The sequence below is a fragment of the Saccopteryx bilineata genome, chromosome 2, assembly GCF_036850765.1.
Source record: "Saccopteryx bilineata isolate mSacBil1 chromosome 2, mSacBil1_pri_phased_curated, whole genome shotgun sequence".
Classification (NCBI taxonomy): domain Eukaryota; kingdom Metazoa; phylum Chordata; class Mammalia; order Chiroptera; family Emballonuridae; genus Saccopteryx; species Saccopteryx bilineata.
The window spans coordinates 240,017,462-240,036,931 of NC_089491.1; the positions used below are offsets into that span (position 1 = coordinate 240,017,462).

Consider the following 19,470-nt stretch of genomic DNA (forward strand, 5'->3'; position numbering starts at 1 on the left):
AACAGCTCATAATTTGGTGTTTCTTCATTATTGAGAATGAAAATGGCAGAGTAGGAAGGGTGTCGAGATTCATATACTTAAAAAAAAATTAACCACAACCTGATAAACAGACTACCATTATAGTGGCCCTGTATCGGCACGCACCTCCACACCGCCTCATGCCCTCACTCCAAGGAGACTGACTTCTGTGTGCCAGGCCTTGAGCTGAACTCCACAACAGTGCTCTCCTGTTCTGTGCTGTTTATCTCAGAAGGGAAGACAAGAACCTTAGAAGGGCAAGGAGCATAACTGGTTTCATAAGAACAATCAATACCCAGCTATTCAAAGATGTGTTCTGGGCTCTAGAAAGGTGAGCATGTCTGTTATCACATGTTCCTGCCACCTTGGGTTAACAGGATCTTAGACCGAGTCTGAAGTATATTCAGCTTTGACTTGCCAGATACTTTTCATTCTCCTTGGGGTTAACGAACCTCTTCTCCATGGTTTATACTTTTCACAGGACCGTGTTACAACTTCTGGGAAGCAAGGACCTAACTTGCATGTCCACACTGAAAACAGGTTATACAACTACTGAACTTACTGCAAAATGGCCTCTAGGAACGATGTGTGGGGAGGACCAGGCAGAAGGCCCAGTTCCAATTTTTTTTTTTTTTTTTTTTTTGTATTTTTCTGAAGCTGGAAACAGGGAGAGACAGTCAGACAGACTCCCACATGCGCCCGACTGGGATCCACCCGGCACGCCCACCAGGGGGCGATGCTCTGCCCCTCCGGGGCGTCGCTCTGCGGCGACCAGAGCCACTCTAGCGCCTGGGGCAGAGGCCAAGGAGCCATCCCCAGCGCCCGGGCCATCTTTGCTCCAATGGAGCCTCGGCTGCGGGAGGGGAAGAGAGAGACAGAGAGGAGGGGGGGGGTGGAGAAGCAAATGGGCGCTTCTCCTATGTGCCCTGGCTGGCAATCGAAACCGGGTCCCCCGCACGCCAAGCCAACGCTCTACCGCTGAGCCAACCGGCCAGGGCCAGTTCCAATTTTAAGAGCCAGTCAGAGCATGCTGGGAGGGGTGTCCCAGGGAGAAGAGGCAGTTTAAGGACAGTGGCCCAATTAGATGACTCTGGTAGCAATATGAAGGATAGACTGGAGGGGGCTTAACATGAGAGGCAAGAGCAATCAGAAGGCTGTTTTTATCAGGTCAGAATCAACTAGGGTTGAACTAAGCTGACAGCAGTAGGGATGGAGAAAATGATAAAAAAAAGTTATCAGCAGGTGGGACGATAACCAAGTGGAAGGTTACACAAGTAAGAGTGCACCACCAGTCTGCATCTTTACAAGGTCATATCCAACTCTTAACTGTAACTTAACCTCTTATTCTCCCTTTAAAACTAGATCCTGGCATAAAAGACAAAAACATTCATCTGCATTATTTAATTCACATTTCCTGCCAGTATTACTCATGTCTCCCAAACTGCTAGGGCCCAAAAAGAACCATGCTAGAACTGGCAGGGTAAAAGTTCCTGGTTTCTCTTCCAGTCACTGTGTCTGGGAAGTTCTGAGCCCACACGGAGAGAGGCTCTATCAAGTCACAACCTTTAAGGTGCCAGCCCTGCTAGTGGCCTGATTTCAGAGTCAATCTAATGCCTTTCCAAAGTAGTTAAGGAAGGAAGGACACGGTCTGTGCGGACCATACATTTATCTCTCCTTATCTCACTGGGTTTTTGAAGGTCTCTGACTACAGAATGCTAGCATTTTACAAACTGGATAGCATGTGAAAAGGAATTTTTACGAATCTTGCAGGCAGACTCATTTGCGTTCAATCAAGAATTCTGTTCTTGATAGACTGACAGCTGTCAGAGGGGAGGGTGTTGGGGGAGTGGGTGAAAAGGTGAAGGGAGTAAGCAAAAAATAAAACAACAAGAACAAAACATCCTCAGAAACACAGACAACAGTGCGGTGATTTCCAGAGGGAAAGGGGGAGGCAGGAGAGGGTAAAGGGGGATAAATGGTGACAGGAGACAACTTTGGATGGTGAACGCATAATACAACAAACAGATGATGCATTATGGAATTGTACACTTAAAACCTATTTAATTTTATTAACCAATGTCACATCAGTAAATTCAATAAAAAAATTTTTTTTTAAAATTCTGTTATGGTAGGACAAAAGTTCTACCATATGTACATTGATGCCTAGACTGCCAAAGAGAGCCTATTACAGCCCCTAATTTAAATTGAGCTACAGGAATTTGCTTGTGATCTTTTTATGTTCTAAAGCAATTTCCCCAACAGTCTCTAGTCGGCAAGAATCATCAGAGGCAATTCACTTGAGGCTGGTCACTTACTAGGGTGTGTCTGTGCGTGTATGTACGTCCTGTGTTGCTAAACCTAGCTTTTCAGGTTCTTTGGTCAATGAGATTCATTCACTAAATGACCTTTAGCCAAAGGCAACCGGAAACGTTAGCTGTGGAAAGATTAAGTAGGGTTAGAGAGAAGGGTGTGGGATTGTGTGTGGGAGCCAACCCTACCCAGAGCCTCTATAGTAACTTGTTTGCTTACCTATAAAATGGGTAGGCATAGAAACTTCAGATATTTTTATAGGAAAATGCAAGTAAACCAATCAGAGCTTAAGGAAATAAAACAGCTTTCCCCTTGTCTCCAAGGCTGTTCAAACCTTAGTTCTAAATCAGTTTGCTAGTAAGAAATTTCTTTCTAGACTGAAACGCCCTTGGTTTTCAATTTGCATAACAATTTACCCATTTAAAAGAAGGAATTAAATTTTGGATTTTTTTTTAAGGTGAGAGGAGAGCTAGTAAGGCAAGACTCCCGCACGTGTCCTGACTGGTATCCACCCGGTAACCTCTTCTGGGGCTGATGCTTGAATCAACCAAGTTATCCTCAAGCACCTGAGGCTGATGCTTGGGCCAATTGAGCCACAAGCTGTGGGAGAAGAGAGAGAGGAGGGGGAGACGGAGGGGAAGAGAAGATGGTTGCTTTTCCTGTGTGCCCTGACTGGGAATCAAACTCAGGATGTCCATACGGCAGACAGATGCTCTATCCACTGAACCAACAGCCAGGGCCAGAATTTTATATTTATGAGCAAGTTATCTATTTAAATTCCTGGTATATTTGCAGATTTTATTTTAACTTTCTCAGTTCAGTACTTAGAACAAATGTCCCTGTTCAAAAGAGAATGCCCAACCTGGTAATTTTAATTCATGGACACCTTTGGCATCCTTTTCTGAAAGGATTCTTTTCTGGTTTGTAATTCATATGCAAATCAAACTCTAGGATATAATTAAGTTCTACATTTTGCATTTATATATATCACCTGTGTGTGAGGCTACTGAGGAACCCAGCAGTTTGAATAGTCTGGTAAACTGGCATTAAAACACTCAACACACCCACTGAATGAAAGAGAATGCTTCTTAAAATTTACTCTCTTCCTCTCTTAACTTAATTCTAAAGTGACCTTGGTAGCTTGGGACCAATGAACTAATTTTTTTCACCGTTACTCTCATTCTACAGACCAGTCAAAATCCACATCAAGTTAGAAAGCCCTTCCTTTGGGCTCTCGCAGGCTCACCACCTATGCAATGAGCTGCTTTCCCCCATACGTACCTATTTTGACTCCCTGGTTCTAATATGTAAGGTCTACCGGAAAGTTCTGTCTGTTTCTATCACAACAAGTTTAGACACGTAAGCACATGTTTATTTGGTGCATGTGTGCCTCTCTATTTTTTATCACTTAATGTATACATACTGATGTAGCAAATTAACTAAAACAAAGTTGATTCGCGTTAGTCTTATGTGTGAAGCGATAGTGTACCCACAGCTACTGATAAAGTTCATTTACGCCACTGTAATTTTTACGAATTTCAACAAGGAAGAAATGCTACAGAAGCATGTCTGTCGCATCCACCATATTGCCCGGACTTATCACCCTCCGACTATCACTTGTTTTTGTCCTTACAAAATTTTTTGAAGGGCAAAACACTCAAAAATGAAGAAGATATCAAACAAGCACTGGTTCAATTTTTCGCATCAAAAGATAAAACATTTTTCAAAAATGGGATATACAAATTGCCCTCACGCTGGCAAAAAATCATTAATAATAATGGCAATTATATTACTTAATAAAGTTTACTGACGGTAAGAAAACTTTGTATTTTGTTTTATTCCAAAAATGGACAGAACTTTCCGGTAGACCTTATATTATTGAAAGGTCAGCAACAGGCCTCTAATCAATAAAGAATAACTTCAGAAATATTGAGAGTAATTTCTTAAGATGCAACCACCACTCAGGAAGTAGCTTTGCACAAGAACCTGGTTCAATAGCTGTAGCATCAGATGGCTCTCTAGCCTCCTTTATGTCCCTTTCCAGTAGAGAGAAGGTGCTTGTGCAGACTTTGCACTGGCAGCTCTTTGTTACTTGTCCAGGGAGCTGACACGTGCTGTCTAACCTAACACTCTGGTCTGGACACACTCTGGATGTTTGCTTAGGTAATGCATTACTCTGGTAACTGTCCTTATCCACTGATCTTAACCAACACCATCAATTCTTCCTTCCAGCCAATAATAAACTGCAGTAGGCAGTTTACTCCATGAAGCATTAAGATATTTTAATGAGGAAAAACCCATATCTTATTCTTATGTTTCTATTCAAAGACACGCAAAACCAGTTTTTTCCTGCCCATCCCTTCTAACTTTATTTGTGACCGTGTAATAAAGGCCAGTTTAAAGATTTTTTTAAAAAAAAGTTTAAACTTTTTAAAAAAAGATTTAACAACCAGGCTAGCAAAAAGGTACTCAATACATACTTTCCTTATAGCAAACGAGCTAATATTTCAGTACAATATCGCTTTACAGAATATATACAATACACATATGTGCACAAAGCGAACACTAGAGGCTCAGAACAGATTTGAAAAACAATATTCACATTGATTACAATAACTCTAAAAATGATTGTAACGTTCAAACGGCACTTAGTTTACAAAAAAGTCACAAAAATATATATATATATATGTAGTCACCAAGAACTATGGTTCCTGCAAAATACTAATAGCCAGATATTAGTATACAAAATGTGAAGTTCTGACATTGTATACATTTTTAGGAAATAAAACAAAATCCAAAAAAGAACCATTTTTGTTATTTTTGAAAGTCAAACATGCCAAGTAACTTAGCTATGGCAACTGTCACCAAGTAAAGCCATACTTGAATGAGATGACAACTGGATACAGAGCTGGTGAACTGGGACCTGGCCCAGGTAAGAGGGCTGTACTGGTTCTAGGAGGGTAGACAACATAAAACACCCATTGGCCTCATTTAACTCACACTTCCTCCCAGCATTACCGTCCCCCAAGGGTTTCACTAAAATTCAGTGCCCCAAAAGAATCATAACTAGCAAGCCCCCCCCCCCCCCACTTCCTTGATGTTGGGCGATAGGTGAACATGAAAGCATGCATCAGCTAAATAGAGCGGTCATCGTCTGGAAGACTGTGGTGCAGTTTCCTCCGAGGCTGGCTGTGCTGACAGTACTCCAGTTTGAAACGAGCCAGAGCTATACGTTAGCTCTGTAAAATACTGAGCTAATGTAGCAGCAAATATGAAACTACAGAAACAAAGTTTTATTTAAAAATTCATTTCTGTTACATCAAACCAGACATCAGTTTCTTCTATTGCTGATTTATGTTCTATTATCTCGATCTGACTTTCTCATTTTGTTGCTGCGGAAAAAGAAGTGTCCCAAACCTGGAAAGTTTAATTTACTCTTAAAAATGGAAATACAGGAATTTTAAAGTAAAAGAAAAAAAAGGTCTGTTCTATAAGTATCTCTCACAAATATATATATTTAAATATTAAAATAGGTTACGTAGGATTTTTATAAAATGGCTTTTGAAAAGATAGTAGAGGCGCACAGACGCCACATACTACCCTCCAACTGGACGTAAGGTGCCATCAAGGGGCCCTGCAAAGAGGCGGGCAATCTCATCTGCTGCGGGAGCACCGGTAACAACAGAAAAATCAAATGTATTACTGGAACTTGGATTGAAGCCAAAGTTTACCCTTTCAGGGACTGGTGTTTTTGGACTATATCTTAAATACAGGCATTAGAAGCCATCACTTTGTACAATGAAGAAAATGAATCAAGTTCAACGATCTGACTCCTTCCAAACACCCGACGGCACACACGCATCGCAGGCACCTGGAGGTCGAGCAGTGCAACCCCCTCCCTCGGTCACTACGGAACACTCTCAGTATGAGAGACTTTACGCAGCATCTGCCAACTGGAAAATTCAATTGATAACTCAAATAAAAGAAAAATATACTTATAACCTAATCATAGAAAAGGTTCTCTCTAGAAAAAGGTGTTTCTAGAAGCTGCACGAAGGGTTCCCACATTTAGATGACCACAGTCCCCACTCACACCAAGGGGAACAATGGGTGCTATGAGGTGACGGGCTCCTTAAAGTAGGGAAGACTTATTCTTCCTCAGCAGGTACTTTGGTAGCCTGAACATTTATTTATAGGACATTTTTAAAAACTTAACTGAATGAAATCTAGATATGGTTAGATGGCATTTGGGAAAACATGGACAATTTAATAAACATCATGAAACTATAACCCCTCAAACCATTAAGCCAGATGTTATCAATAAATCATCACAATGGATCCCAGGGCTCTAAGCTTAATCAGGAATAGTATGCAATGGAAAGGAGAAAGGCAATCAAAAACTTTGATTATATAAACCAGCACTTCAAACTGAAAATTAAAAGATGAGTTTATTTTTTAAAAAAGTTTTTGTTTTCTATCAATGGTCTGAACTCTTAAAATTCTTTGTTAACTATTGTGTAAACAGGAACCTTGGCATTAGTTGGAACTGACCTGGGTCCTATACCGAGGGAGCTTACTTTCACTAAAGTAGCACAAACACTTTAAGGCAGCTCACTGTTGGGATACTGCCCAACGGAGATTCTGATAACAATGTCTTACATCTGTGCACAGACTATTTGCAAAGATGTAAAGACATGGGCCTATTATTTTTTTCTATCATGAAAATATAGTCACTACGATACAGTGAAAATACCTAACTGTATAGTTTAATACTGTATCAAGTTAAAAAAAAGTACAACTGTGAGATCACCAAGAATCTCCATCCCATAATCTGGCAGATTTTAACTTTCCACTAATAAATCTCAAAATACTGATAATCTACAAATGAACTGCCCACAGAGGGTCTGTTCTTAGGTGAACCTGGAAATCGGTTCAATTTCACTTCACTGGTTAATATTGCTTTTTGCAAATCTGTCTTGCTGCCATCTTTCTATTGTCACTGCATTCTGTCAAGCAACTGAAAGATAAAAATGGGTATAGGCAAAATAAAAAAAATTACTTCATTTAAATTTTGATGATTTTTAACTTAAAGCCTGTGTTTAGCTATAAATATTCCTCATGGACGTGTTCATGATAACAGAGCTTCACCCAATTGTTTCACTGTGTCAGGAAAAAAAAATCAAGTTTCTACAGTCTTCTCTCAGTAACTTTCAAAATCTAAATATATTATAAATAAAGCATTTAATGTTAATAACTTACAGTGAAAAGAAACATTACCTTTTGGCAACTTTGGGTCCTTTCAAAGTGAACTTTTATGAATCCCCCCAAATTAACATCAACATCTAGGAAATTATGACCCCTTGCATGGGTGTATTTCAGAGTTACAACTTCACATTTTGAAGATGAGTGAAAATAGAGTTAATTGCTGTATGGAAGTTTCTAATTCTCTTCAGCAGTTCCTTAAATCTCAAACTCTTTTCAGTTAATATTATAATTTTAGGATTGTTCATTCAATCAAGTAATAAGAATTCTCTCCATGTAGTATGGTACAAATCACCACACAGCAAGATATTTTTCAGGGACTACAAAGCTAAGAGAGACTAAAACACAGTCTGAGCATCTTCAAAATATAAAAGCCACTAAACTAGGTAAGTGGCCTCTATTTGGACTGAGAGATGAGTACAAGAATAAAAAATAGTAAGAAAATACTGAAAGAGCAATACAACTTTCAAAGGCTCCCTGGGAATCCTTTACTCATTGGGAGGGCCTGGCTCAGTAGTTGGAAGGTAACAGTTGTGTTACCAATAATAAGTACATTAGATGTGCTGCCTAGTCCATTCCACTTGGTAAAATACTTTAGTGAAATGGATTTTTTTTTTTAAAAGTCAAAGGCAGGGGTCCCCAAACTTTTTACACAGGGGGCCAGTTCACTGTCCTTCAGACTGTTGGAGGGCTGGACTATAGAAAAAAAACTATGAACAAATCCCTGTGCACACTGCACATACCTTATTTTAAAGTAAAAAAACCAAAACGGGAACAAATACAATATTCAAAATAAAGAACAAGTAAATTTAAATCAACAAACTGACCAGTATTTCAATGGGAACTATGGGCCTGCTTTTGGCTGAGATGACCAATGTGCTCCTCTCACTGACCACCAATGAAAGAGGTGCCCCTTCTGGAAGTGCGGCGGGGGTTGGATAAATGGCCTCAGGGGGTTGCATGCGGCCCGCGGGCCATAGTTTGGGGACCCCTGATCAAAGGGCATGTGTGATAACATGAAATCAAATTACTGTAATCCAGATGGTTGCTGAAATGTTAAAATGTAAGGCTCAATGAGGTTATTTAAACATTTTAGTACACTTTGTCTCAAAAAAATCAAGAACTTTAAAAACTGACAATGTAACTAAATGTGTAACTGATTATTTGAAATAAAAATTACTTAAAATTCAAATTAAGAAAAATCTATTTAAATATATTTGAGGGCAACAATCTCCATCTGCTTCCTTTTACAGAAAATGTAAAAGAGCCCACCCACCAATATGAATCCCGTTGTTTCTGAATGTGCAGTCACTGCCATGTGACGCGCCACTGTCAGAACTCACAGTGGCCACAGACACCGGCGAGTGGGGCTGCAGGAAGTGCGGCCCCAGCTCTACTCCAATGTCAGGACACCTATTTGGTAGCTTAAAAATGGAAAATAAGCATTTTTCTTGTATAAAATACTTGGTTTTAAAAAGGGAATTTATTGTCTATCCTAAAATTGAAGCCCTTTAAATATCACAGTTACCCACCTGGGATTTAAGACAAGACAGCTCTACTTAATTATTCTAAACTGGATTCTTTTATGTTTAGTTATAATGATAGTTTCTCACGAATGAGATAATGTAACTGGCTTTCATCCGTTTGCAATGTTCTCCATATATTCTGGTAAAATTTACATACAGTATTTAAACACCCTTCACTTAGATGAATTTTAAATAAATCTAATTAAAACGATATATAATTACCCCTTGCAGCTTAGTTTTCTAAAAAGAGATCCTCAAGCTAAATACCCCAAAACTGTGTATCAAGGAAAATGTAGAGCCTCCCTGGAATAGAGAAAGGAAGGCCTCTGTTTATATTGTTTTATGTTAAATACTAGTTAACCATATTGTTAAGGTCTGGAGAGTAAACAAGTAACCAAGGATGCATTTACATAGTATTATATTCAAAATTCATAAAACTTGAAAACCTGTGCAATCTGTGATTACTAAATGAGAAGCTAAATTTCCCTCGGGGAAGAGCAGCCAGCGGGGTAACCCCGTTCTGAGAACACCCAGGGCCGGACCACCCAAACCGTACCTGGCCGGCTGAGTGAGTGGGAGAGCAGTGCTGAAGTGTCAACCAACAAAATCCCCAAAGGATGCTAATATATTTCATTAACCCTATTTCTCTCCTTTTTCTTTCTTTTTAAAATAACCTTTAGATCTGAGGGTCACAATCTTTGTCTTGTCCATATAAAATTTAAAAATGAACGTTGACACTTACCTACTGGTAGGCATAACAGTTTTCAAAGTATATGACGTTACAAACAAAAGCTCCTGACCTTTCCAGCTGAGAGGCAGCAGTACTCTCACTACTAGCCCGTTGGAGAAAGTCAACCCTTTGAGGAAAGAAGTGTAAGTCCTGGGAGCCCACCACAGCCAGCACGTGTTGGCTTTCCAGAAGGCAATCCATACACGCCTGGGAGCAAAGGGGTAAAACAGGTATGCGGGAAGATAAGGAGCTGAACCGAGTTCAAGACGGCACACTATGCAAAGAGGCTGAAAGACAATTGGCCTAAAAACTCTCCATCTCCAATGAGTTTCCTTTCCCTTCCTTTACATTTGTGGGGGATAAAATAAATTACGGAATTAGCAAATTTTAAGAAATGAAAAAATTATATTAAAACTTAAAAATATATTTTATTACTAAGGTCTAGCACCTGGAGAAAATTCAGATCTTTTGTATTGAGTGAGAAACTATTTTATTTCTTTTTCTCCTGATCTAATCATGTGCTTTCCTAATTATTAAACTTTGGGGACATACATAGGGAAAGAGTTACTTAAAAGTTCACGAACTCATAAACATTTAGGATCAAGGTAAGTGATAGTTTTAAATAATACTAGATCAAAGTACACTCCAGCCAAGAGTATCATATAAATTTCAACTATAAACCAGGTTTCATTTTTTAGCAGCAAATGAGGCGTTATTCATTAATTTTAGTTTTCCTTTCATCTAACAAGTGTTTTCTCCCCCCAGCTTTATGAGTCACTAACCATCATTTATAGCCTTTTCTCATCTTTTACATTATTGCTTACAGTGTGTAGAAACTACACTAATTGATTTTAATAAACTTGGCAATGTCTAAAAATATTTTTGAACAAGGGCACTATATCACTGTCATATGGGATTTCTGTAAACAATCTTAGTTGGGTTAAGAACATAGCCTTACCAGAGAATTCTTTATTTTGTTCAAAACAGCATAATAAAAACATCCCCAACAATACACAAACCTACATATAAAATATAGAGTATCTCCAATATTTTTCCTTTATATAGTATCATGACCATATATATATGCAGAGAAAGTATTGTTGATGGGGCAAGAGGAAAACTGATTTAGGCAGTGACCTAATTAGTCAGATATTAACATTCAAAGACCAGGTAAACAATTTTATCGAGAAAAGCAGTATTAAAGAGTTCCTATGAAACTGAGATTTACATATTACATTCTCCATTCCTGGTCATTTCATGCATAGCTTAACTATTCTCCATCATGGTTCTTTGCCTTCTTTTATAGAAGTAAAATAAGAATATCTGGAGGACTGCTACTATAAAGGTACAGGAAATGCTTATCCCAATATCAAATTTTCACCATGAAGAATCAGAATATAATTGACAAAACTTAACAAAAAAAGAGTACCGGTATGTTGGATTTCAGAAGTATTTATCCTAATAATTTTTAAGAAAACTTACCATAAATACTTTCCAAAACAAGTGGCTTTACAAAATACTGTACAATGTCAGGTGTATAGGAGTAGATGTCTATTCAGGCCACCTGTCAAATTCTTTTTAATAATTTGTTTTTGGTGTACCTTTTCATCCCAGGAAGGTCAATATTCGTTTAATCAGAGCGTAATGATCTGTTGTTAGCAGACCTTTAACAATGGAAATCGAAACTGATATGTTTTAAGTCAACTGGTTCTCCTGAAGTCTCATAGTTTTCTTTCATGTTTCAACATGTTACTGTGACTTACAGAACCAACCTCCCAGCCATCAAAAATAAAACAACTGCAGGGTTTACAAAGTAACAAGGAAAATTTTTTCCCAAACCCTTTTTTGTTTAAAAATTAAATTAAAAAGTACAAGACAAAGCACAGGCACTTTCCAAAAACTAAAATGAAGCCAAACCATGAAATTACTCAATAGTTATAGAAGACAGCTCTGGTTTTGGGGGGTCCTCTCTGGCTGCCTCGGCACAAGCACTGGTCTTTGGCTGCTCTGGCATTTCTTCCTCCTTCTCTGCCAGTCCACCAAGAGACCCCAAGGGAAAAGTGCTTTCACAATTCTGGGTTGAGGAGACCTGTGAAATCACAGGCATCTGAACAGAGGAGTTGTTTTCAAAACTGTGTTCTCCAAGATCATACTGAACAAGGGTCTCTTCTTGCTCGTGGTTTAAGTAGTCTGGTACTAGGAAATCACTAGACAAGAGGCAAAGGATGAAACACAGAGTTAATTTTCAAACTGGTAATAAGACAATAAAAAGACCTGATTTGTAAAACAAGATTGGGATTTTTTCTTTCTCTAATTTTTGAATGAAGATCAAATTCAGGAATTTAATTTCTAAACTGTCCTCAATATGAACCAATGCAATTCATTAGAGCCAAGTACCTCAGCTCTTGTTACCAGTAAGACTCAGTGTCACCTCGGACACTAAATAGTCATTCTTGTTTTACATAAAAGAGTTTCTGTTAAGCAAAGATCATTTAAATAACTTATGCTTAACCTTTCTTGGACTATATCTTTATTAAAAGGTATATATTGGCCCTGGCTGGTGGTTCAGTGGATAGAGAGAGCATTGGCTTGGCATAAGGATGTCATGAGTTTGAGTTCCGGTCAGGGCACACAGAAGTGACCATCTGCTTCTCCCTCCTCTTTCTCCCTTCTCTCCCTCGTCCCCTCCTGCAGTCAGTGCCTTGACTGGCTCAAGCATGGCCCTGGGCACTTAAGATAGCTCTGTTAAGAATAGCTCGGCCCCAGATGGGGTTGCTGGGTAAATCCCAGTCAGGGTGCATGCAGGAGTCTGCCTCACTATCTCCCCTCCTCTTATACCTTAAGGAAAAAAAGGTATATAAACCTAGTTTTATTACTTCCTGAATATAAGTTAGTTAAGAAACTAAATCCTTGTGCATAAATTATCTTATGCAGAATCTACTATACAGAAAATTGTAAAAAACTAACTTAAGTGTATCCTGCTGTTAGATTTGGCATATGAAAACTAAAAAATTACATTTGACTCAGAATTTGGAAATGAATGCCATAAAATTAGTTATATTACAGTCCTCAGAGGCTATTTAGTTTCCTGATAACTCAAAGTATTCAATAATGTATTAATATAAATTATAAGTATTTAGTTACTGAATATAAAATATACCAGAAATTTAGTAACAGTACATATATTCTTGAGTAGTGAGATCAGAAAAGGTCTTTAATTTCTTATATTTCATACTTTTTTGTATTTACTAAATTTCAACTATAAGCATTTTCATGGTTAAGACATTGATAAATAAGTCTTACCTTAGATGCTTTCTTTAAATCTTTATTGCTTTATTATATTAGAAATGTCAACTAATACATTGAAGTTATTTTATAATTGTTCAGTATTAATAAAAAAATTAAAGTCTGAGCATTTGTAAAAGCAATTTAAGATGTGTCATGTTACACTATACATTCTAAAGTTTTAAGGTATTAGATAAGAGAAGTGGAGGACAGAGGGACTTCATATAGGAAAGATATTGACAGAGTGGTTAACGGGGACACTATTTTAGTCCCAAACAATGTTTAATATGACACGGATAATCTAGATGTAGTGATATGATAACCAGATGCTCAGTTAGAAATAATTACCTTAAACAAAGCAAATGTCTGATCTGAAAAGCAAAATCTATGCAGAAATATTTGAAATTTATTGAGAAATAAGATTTAAATAATAAAAATCATTTAAAATTTAAGGTTCATTTTGTAAGAAACTGAGCATTCCTACACATGTATATTAAAAACAGACAACAAAATTTTATATGTAGAAGGAGTCTTAGGAAACATCTTTCAAGCTTACACTTTATCTTTTTCTAAACTTTCAAGCTTCTCCATCTGTTAGTGACATATTCCATCACAATAGCAGTTAGTGGCAGAGCTAGAAGTAGGATCTGACTCCCTTGCATACCCTATAAATCAGAAAGGTAATTCTACTATAAATTAGTAATAGTAAAAGCATGAAGCTGAAAGAAAAAAAGAAAAACTTGATTTGATCTAAATAATCACATCCATTAAAACTGCTACTGAAATCTCTCTTATCTTATATTCTTTTATACAGAATTTTGAGAGAAAGAGAAATGGTCAAAAATTTTATGAACATCCGAAGAGTCTGAAATGACCCAATATCACTGAGTATCATCTGACATGGTAAGCTTTCCAATACCGCCTATTTAAGATCCATTATAGAATTACCTTAACCTTGTATTATTAAAAAAAAAAGGGACAGAAAACAAAAACAAAAACAAACCCAAGACCTAAGAGGATAAACAGTCTACTCCTACAGGAAGAGAGTTCTAATTTCAAATGTAGTAATATATTTAATTGTATATACTTAGAAGATTCAGCAAAATTTTATCAGATCAGGAGATCGGAGGATGGACAGTGGGAACTTAAAAGGATTGTGACTGATTACCAGGCAACCTGATAAAGACAGAGCAGACTGCCCTAAAAGCAGGAAAAGAGAGTTGAGAAAGCAGTTCTCCTGGTTCGGTTTTTGTTGTGCACCTCACCTGCTCTGGAAGTAGTTTGCTAGCTCTGACGCTTCATGGTTCAGACTCCTCAGGTGCACGATTAAATTTCCAGAGTTGGTGAACATGGCGCCACATGTTTTGCACTCGTAAATCCGAGGCTTGCGGATAATATGCCGGGAAACCCTCATGTGGTGTTTATATTCCCCGAAGGAAGTGAAAGTGGCACTACATATCTGGCACCGGAAACAGCGTTTACCTTCGTGCTTTAGGCGATGCATCTTTAGCGAGTAAGCCCTGGTGAACTTTTTCCCACAGCGGTCACACTGAAATGGTTTAATTCCTATAAAATAAAGCAAAACAAAGTATTATCTAAAAACAAAATGTACAGAAGGGTCATAAACCTCCCAAACTTCTGAACTATAATTTTGCAGCAATAGAGAATTTGAAAAGACAAAATCACCAGCAAAAAATAAATGCTAATTCATTATCTCAGAAAAGGCACAGAACATCTGCAGTCATTACTGCTTGTTTAAAAAAAGACAGAAAAGCAACGGGGGGGAGGGGGTAAACAAACTAATACATTGATTTCTGAATACCCTTCTAAATCATCTATTTTGAAGACTTCAAAAGACAACTACAGTATTTAAATAGAACCCAAGTCTCCACATAACATTTATTTCACTAAAGTAGTAAGGTTTATATTGGAAAGATGTGAGAAAGATCAGTACCTACCCTTCATTCCAAACCTCAGAGAGAAATAAGAAGATAGAAGAAATATTATAACTTCTCTGAATATAATTAATGATCAAGACAGAACTACCACTTGGGCACTTGGGTTTTGGGGTATTTAATGTAACTGTGATAGAAAAGTATGTAGAAATTAACATGTACATTATAAATTACATTAACTTATTACTGCAGTTTTGGCAAAAAAATTTTAAAGCCTTCACAATATTATCTGTTGATTTAACAGTCATAGGGAACTGGTAGTAATCACCGAGTATAGGTGTTTTACCTACAAGAATTTTGTTGCCTTTATGTGATCACTGAACTTAAGTTCCAAATCTGCTTTATATATCATTTATCCAAAATCTCTTTCATACTAAAAAAGGATTACAAAGCTAACTAGTCAGGACACAGAGAAATTGAGGATTGCAGAATTAAAATTTTAAAAATCACTTATTTGAAAATAATTTCAAACTTCGAGAAGCTGTAAGAGCAGTACAAAGAATACTTACACCTTTTTATCTCCCTTTGCTTACTATCTGTATTGTGCTTCTCCACCTCATCACACACACACACCTCACATACCCAGTACCTTTAATTTACATAACACACACACACACACAGACTCTGCTCCAAGTTCTCATCGGAACACTTATGGAAAACATATCAAGGAAACAGTGTTCTGACAGTGCACCACTTCAGCCATAGACCTAGGTTTATCTGTTCTCATTTGACTTCTCAGAGATACCTATATATTTTTGAACTCAAAGCCACCTGTTTTCTATTTTTAACTAGGATTCCAAAATAAAATGTAGAGTACTCATTTATGGCGTAACAGGAAAGATGACATTACCTGAGTGGATGAGCATGTGCTGTTTTAGGTTCTGAATACGGGTGAATCGCACCCCACAAGTTGGACACTGGAAAGGTCGGTCTGGACCGTTTGGACTCGGCCGTTCTGTACTACTGGTAGAAGGAGCAATGTAGAGTTGGTAGGGATACTGAGCATTTTCCAATCTAAAAAACAGACCAAAGAAGGCAACCAGGCTCTGATTTTTAAGTTGAACAAACATTTCTGCATTTTAAATGAACAAATGAAAAACACTTAAAGACTTTTTGAACAATTTAACTGTTAGATGACAGGTTTCACTGACAGCGATATGAAGAATGCTATTGTCCCCAAAGGCCAGCATCTTAAGCAAGGATGTATGGCCACAGAACATATCATAAACAATAGTCCCTTAGGTATCCTTAATCTTTCAAATCCTCTTCTTTCTACCACTGCTTTGATTTAGGCCCTCATCAATACAAGGCTGAATTAATAACTCCCTCTTTAACCTCACAACCTTCTAAGCCATCATTCTGCTTCACAATGATCTCTCTGATTCTATTAGCTCTGCTTCAACTCCTGCAATGGTTCAGTTACCTTTAGAATAAAGTCTAAACCCCTCTGTAAGGCACTCCTAGGATATGGGTTCTGTGTACTCTTCCAGCTTCATGTCTTGTCATACTCCCCAAACATGCTCTACAACAAACAGTTCCTCCTAATAGTTCTCTCAGTGCTGCGGTTTGCACATTTAACTTCCTCTCCTCGCCAATCTTCTTTGCATAGATAATGCCTAGTTATTTATAAAATGCAGCAAAATCACTGCCTCCTCCTGGAAGCCTTCTTATCTGTGTCTTAGGCAGGTAGCTTCCTACAAATAACGGTAGAACCCTCTGTAGATCACTCAAGATTATGTTTACTTGCCTATCTTCAACCTCTCTCCCTCCCATAAAATTGGTTCATCTCTTTGAGAGCAAAAATTACACATTTCTTTTCTTCTTTTTTTAAAAGATTTATTGATTTGAGAGAGTTGAGAGAGAGAGAGAGAGACAGACAGATAGAAAGGCGGTGGGGAAGGAGCAATCATCAACTCGCAGTTGTTGCTTCTCGTATGTGCCTTGAGGTAGGCCCGGGGTTTTGATAGGGCAACCTCAGCATTCCAGGTCGAAGCTTTATCCGCTGTGCAAACTGTACCACCAAAGGTCACATCTCACCTCTAATATCTCTACCACTTACCACAGTATCTAGTATAGAACACATAACCTCATTAATGTTTGAAATTAAGAAATCTAGGCATATTTTCATTTGTTTACACCTTCATTAATTCATTCAAGTGATTCTTGTACCTAATCTGCTGTGCCAGGTTTAGCTATTCAAAAACAATAAACTTTGTTTGAAGTCTTTAAATTCTTCAAGTTTTCAACAAATACAGTTTTTAAGTCTGTCCTCAACTCTCTGTGAGGAGTTAATTCAGTGGTCAGAAACAGATTAATACTCAAAAAAATTATCAGAACATAGAATTAAATAGGGTGACCCAACAGTGGTTAATGCTGCTTTATTTTAGACTGGTGGTCAGGAAAAGCTTCCTTGAGAATTGACACTTGTCTAGACCGTGATCTGAAAGTCAAGGAAGAAGCCAGCAACATTAAACTCAGGGGAGAAAACATTGCAGGGAGAATAAAAGCCCTAAGTGGCCGAAAGGTCCCAATGCAGAAAGAAATACAGACTATTCTATGAACTAAAAGGAGACCTTCAAGGCTAAAATGTAACATGCAAGGAGGAGAATGGCTTGAAGGGACTTAGGCAGAAATCATACCATGTAGGGCTTTAAAAGACAAGGAGCTTTGATTTTAAGTGTGACTCTGTAGAAATCATTTAAGAATCTACTGCTTAGCATACATAACCTGACTTAAAAAAGACCATTCTAGTTGCTACACCTAGAATGATTAGGGTAGGGGGAATGCAATCAGGGGCTAGCTGAAGGCTACTGTAGTAGTCAAGCAAAAGATGGTGGTGACTTGGGCTAAGGTGGCTGTAGCAGAGATGGAGGAAAAGTGGACTGATACGGGATATGTTCTGGAGGTAGAGATGTGAGGACGCGCTTAAGGATTAAATATGGGGAGGGGCAATGGAGAGTGAGGAAAAGAACAAGTGTAATTACCAGAGATACTGTTTGAGAAATTGGAGGAATGATGATGTTATTTTATTTACTGAGAGGGGAAAGACCGGAGGAGTGGTCTTGAAGGGGAGTTAGAAGTCTTTTTTTTTTTTTTTTTGCATTTTTCTGAAGCTGGAAACAGGGAGAGACAGTCAGACAGACTCCCGCATGCGCCCGACCGGGCACCCGGCACGCCCACCAGGGGCGACGCTCTGCCCACCAGGGGGCGATGCTCTGCCCATCCTGGGCGTCGCCATGTTGCAACCAGAGCCACTCTAGCGCCTGAGGCAGAGGCCACAGAGCCATCCCCAGCGCCCGGGCCATCTCTGCTCCAATGGAGCCTTGGCTGCGGGAGGGGAAGACAGAGACAGAGAGGAAGGCGTGGCGGAGGGGTGGAGAAGCAAATGGGCGCTTCTCCTGTGTGCCCTGGCCGGGAATCGAACCCGGGTCCTCTGCATGCTAGGCCGACGCTCTACCGCTGAGCCAACCGGCCAGGGCTGGGAGTTAGAAGTCTTGAGTTCTGTTTTGGCCATGTTAAGTCTGAAACGTCCCTTATATATATCAAACAGAGTCAATCCAAAGATGACTTAGGAATTATGGGTATATGGATAAGGGTTTGACAAATACGATGTGACACCACCTCGTTATTCTGAAAAATATACTAAAATGAGGTCCCAATAAACTTCTTATATAATTCACAAATAAAATGCTTAAAATGACATACTATGTTAGTACTAACCGATCATCATCATCTGCATGAGCATTAGTGCTAGAAGTACTTTGAAGTGTAGGTAAGCCTTCAGTGACACCTTCATCTACTGAGCCTGAAAACAAAAGAAGACAGCTGTCAATATTTTGGTATAAATAAGCTAAGATATTAAATGCAAGCTGTATCTTCAAGTCTTGAAAAAGACTAATGTATACGTATATCCTAAGTGTTCTATAATATTTCACTTTAAATACTGATGGAATTTAAAAAGAATTTGTATATAAGATAACAACAACCTTATTACTAAAATTCTTTTTGGAATATTTCTTTGATAAAAATTTTAGAAACAAGCAGAGCAATTCAAATTAAACTAAACAAAACTTCATGTAAAATTAAATATTGTAACAATCACTCAAGGAACCAATTTTTATCTTAAAATCTTTTGTGACATATCCCTTTTATGTAGAATTAAAAAGGTAGCTATAAAGTGAACATATGTGCAACTTCCACACAAGTTCCACTGACACTCCCGGAACCCTAGAAGTCCCACCCACCCTTCCCTGGTCACAAACCCCTCCTTCCAAGAGGCATCCGTTATTTCAAATACATGTGCCTATAAACTAGGGGTCATTCTGCAGGGATACAGCTATGTACCACCATCCACCATGTACTATCACATTACAGTGGCAAAGTG

At 38.3% G+C, this 19,470-nt stretch overlaps 1 protein-coding gene across 4 annotated transcripts in view; it reads right to left on the reverse strand.

Moving 5' to 3' along the window:
* Positions 1-4,210: 4,210 nt before the first annotated feature.
* ZBTB44 (zinc finger and BTB domain containing 44) overlaps positions 4,211-19,470 on the reverse strand; it is an 85,286-nt gene continuing 70,026 nt past the window's right edge. Inside the window, exons 2-5 of one of the 4 annotated variants that reach the window (XM_066259751.1) lie at positions 18,807-18,891; positions 15,937-16,100; positions 14,397-14,697; positions 4,211-12,053 (exon numbers count right to left, since the gene is read on the reverse strand). In XM_066259751.1, coding sequence (XP_066115848.1) covers positions 11,771-12,053; positions 14,397-14,697; positions 15,937-16,100; positions 18,807-18,891 — 833 coding nt within the window. In that variant the 3' untranslated portion in view covers positions 4,211-11,770. The remainder of the gene's footprint in view (positions 12,054-14,396; positions 14,698-15,936; positions 16,101-18,806; positions 18,892-19,470) is intronic. The other 3 variants (XM_066259749.1, XM_066259748.1, XM_066259750.1) reach the window with 3 other exon arrangements.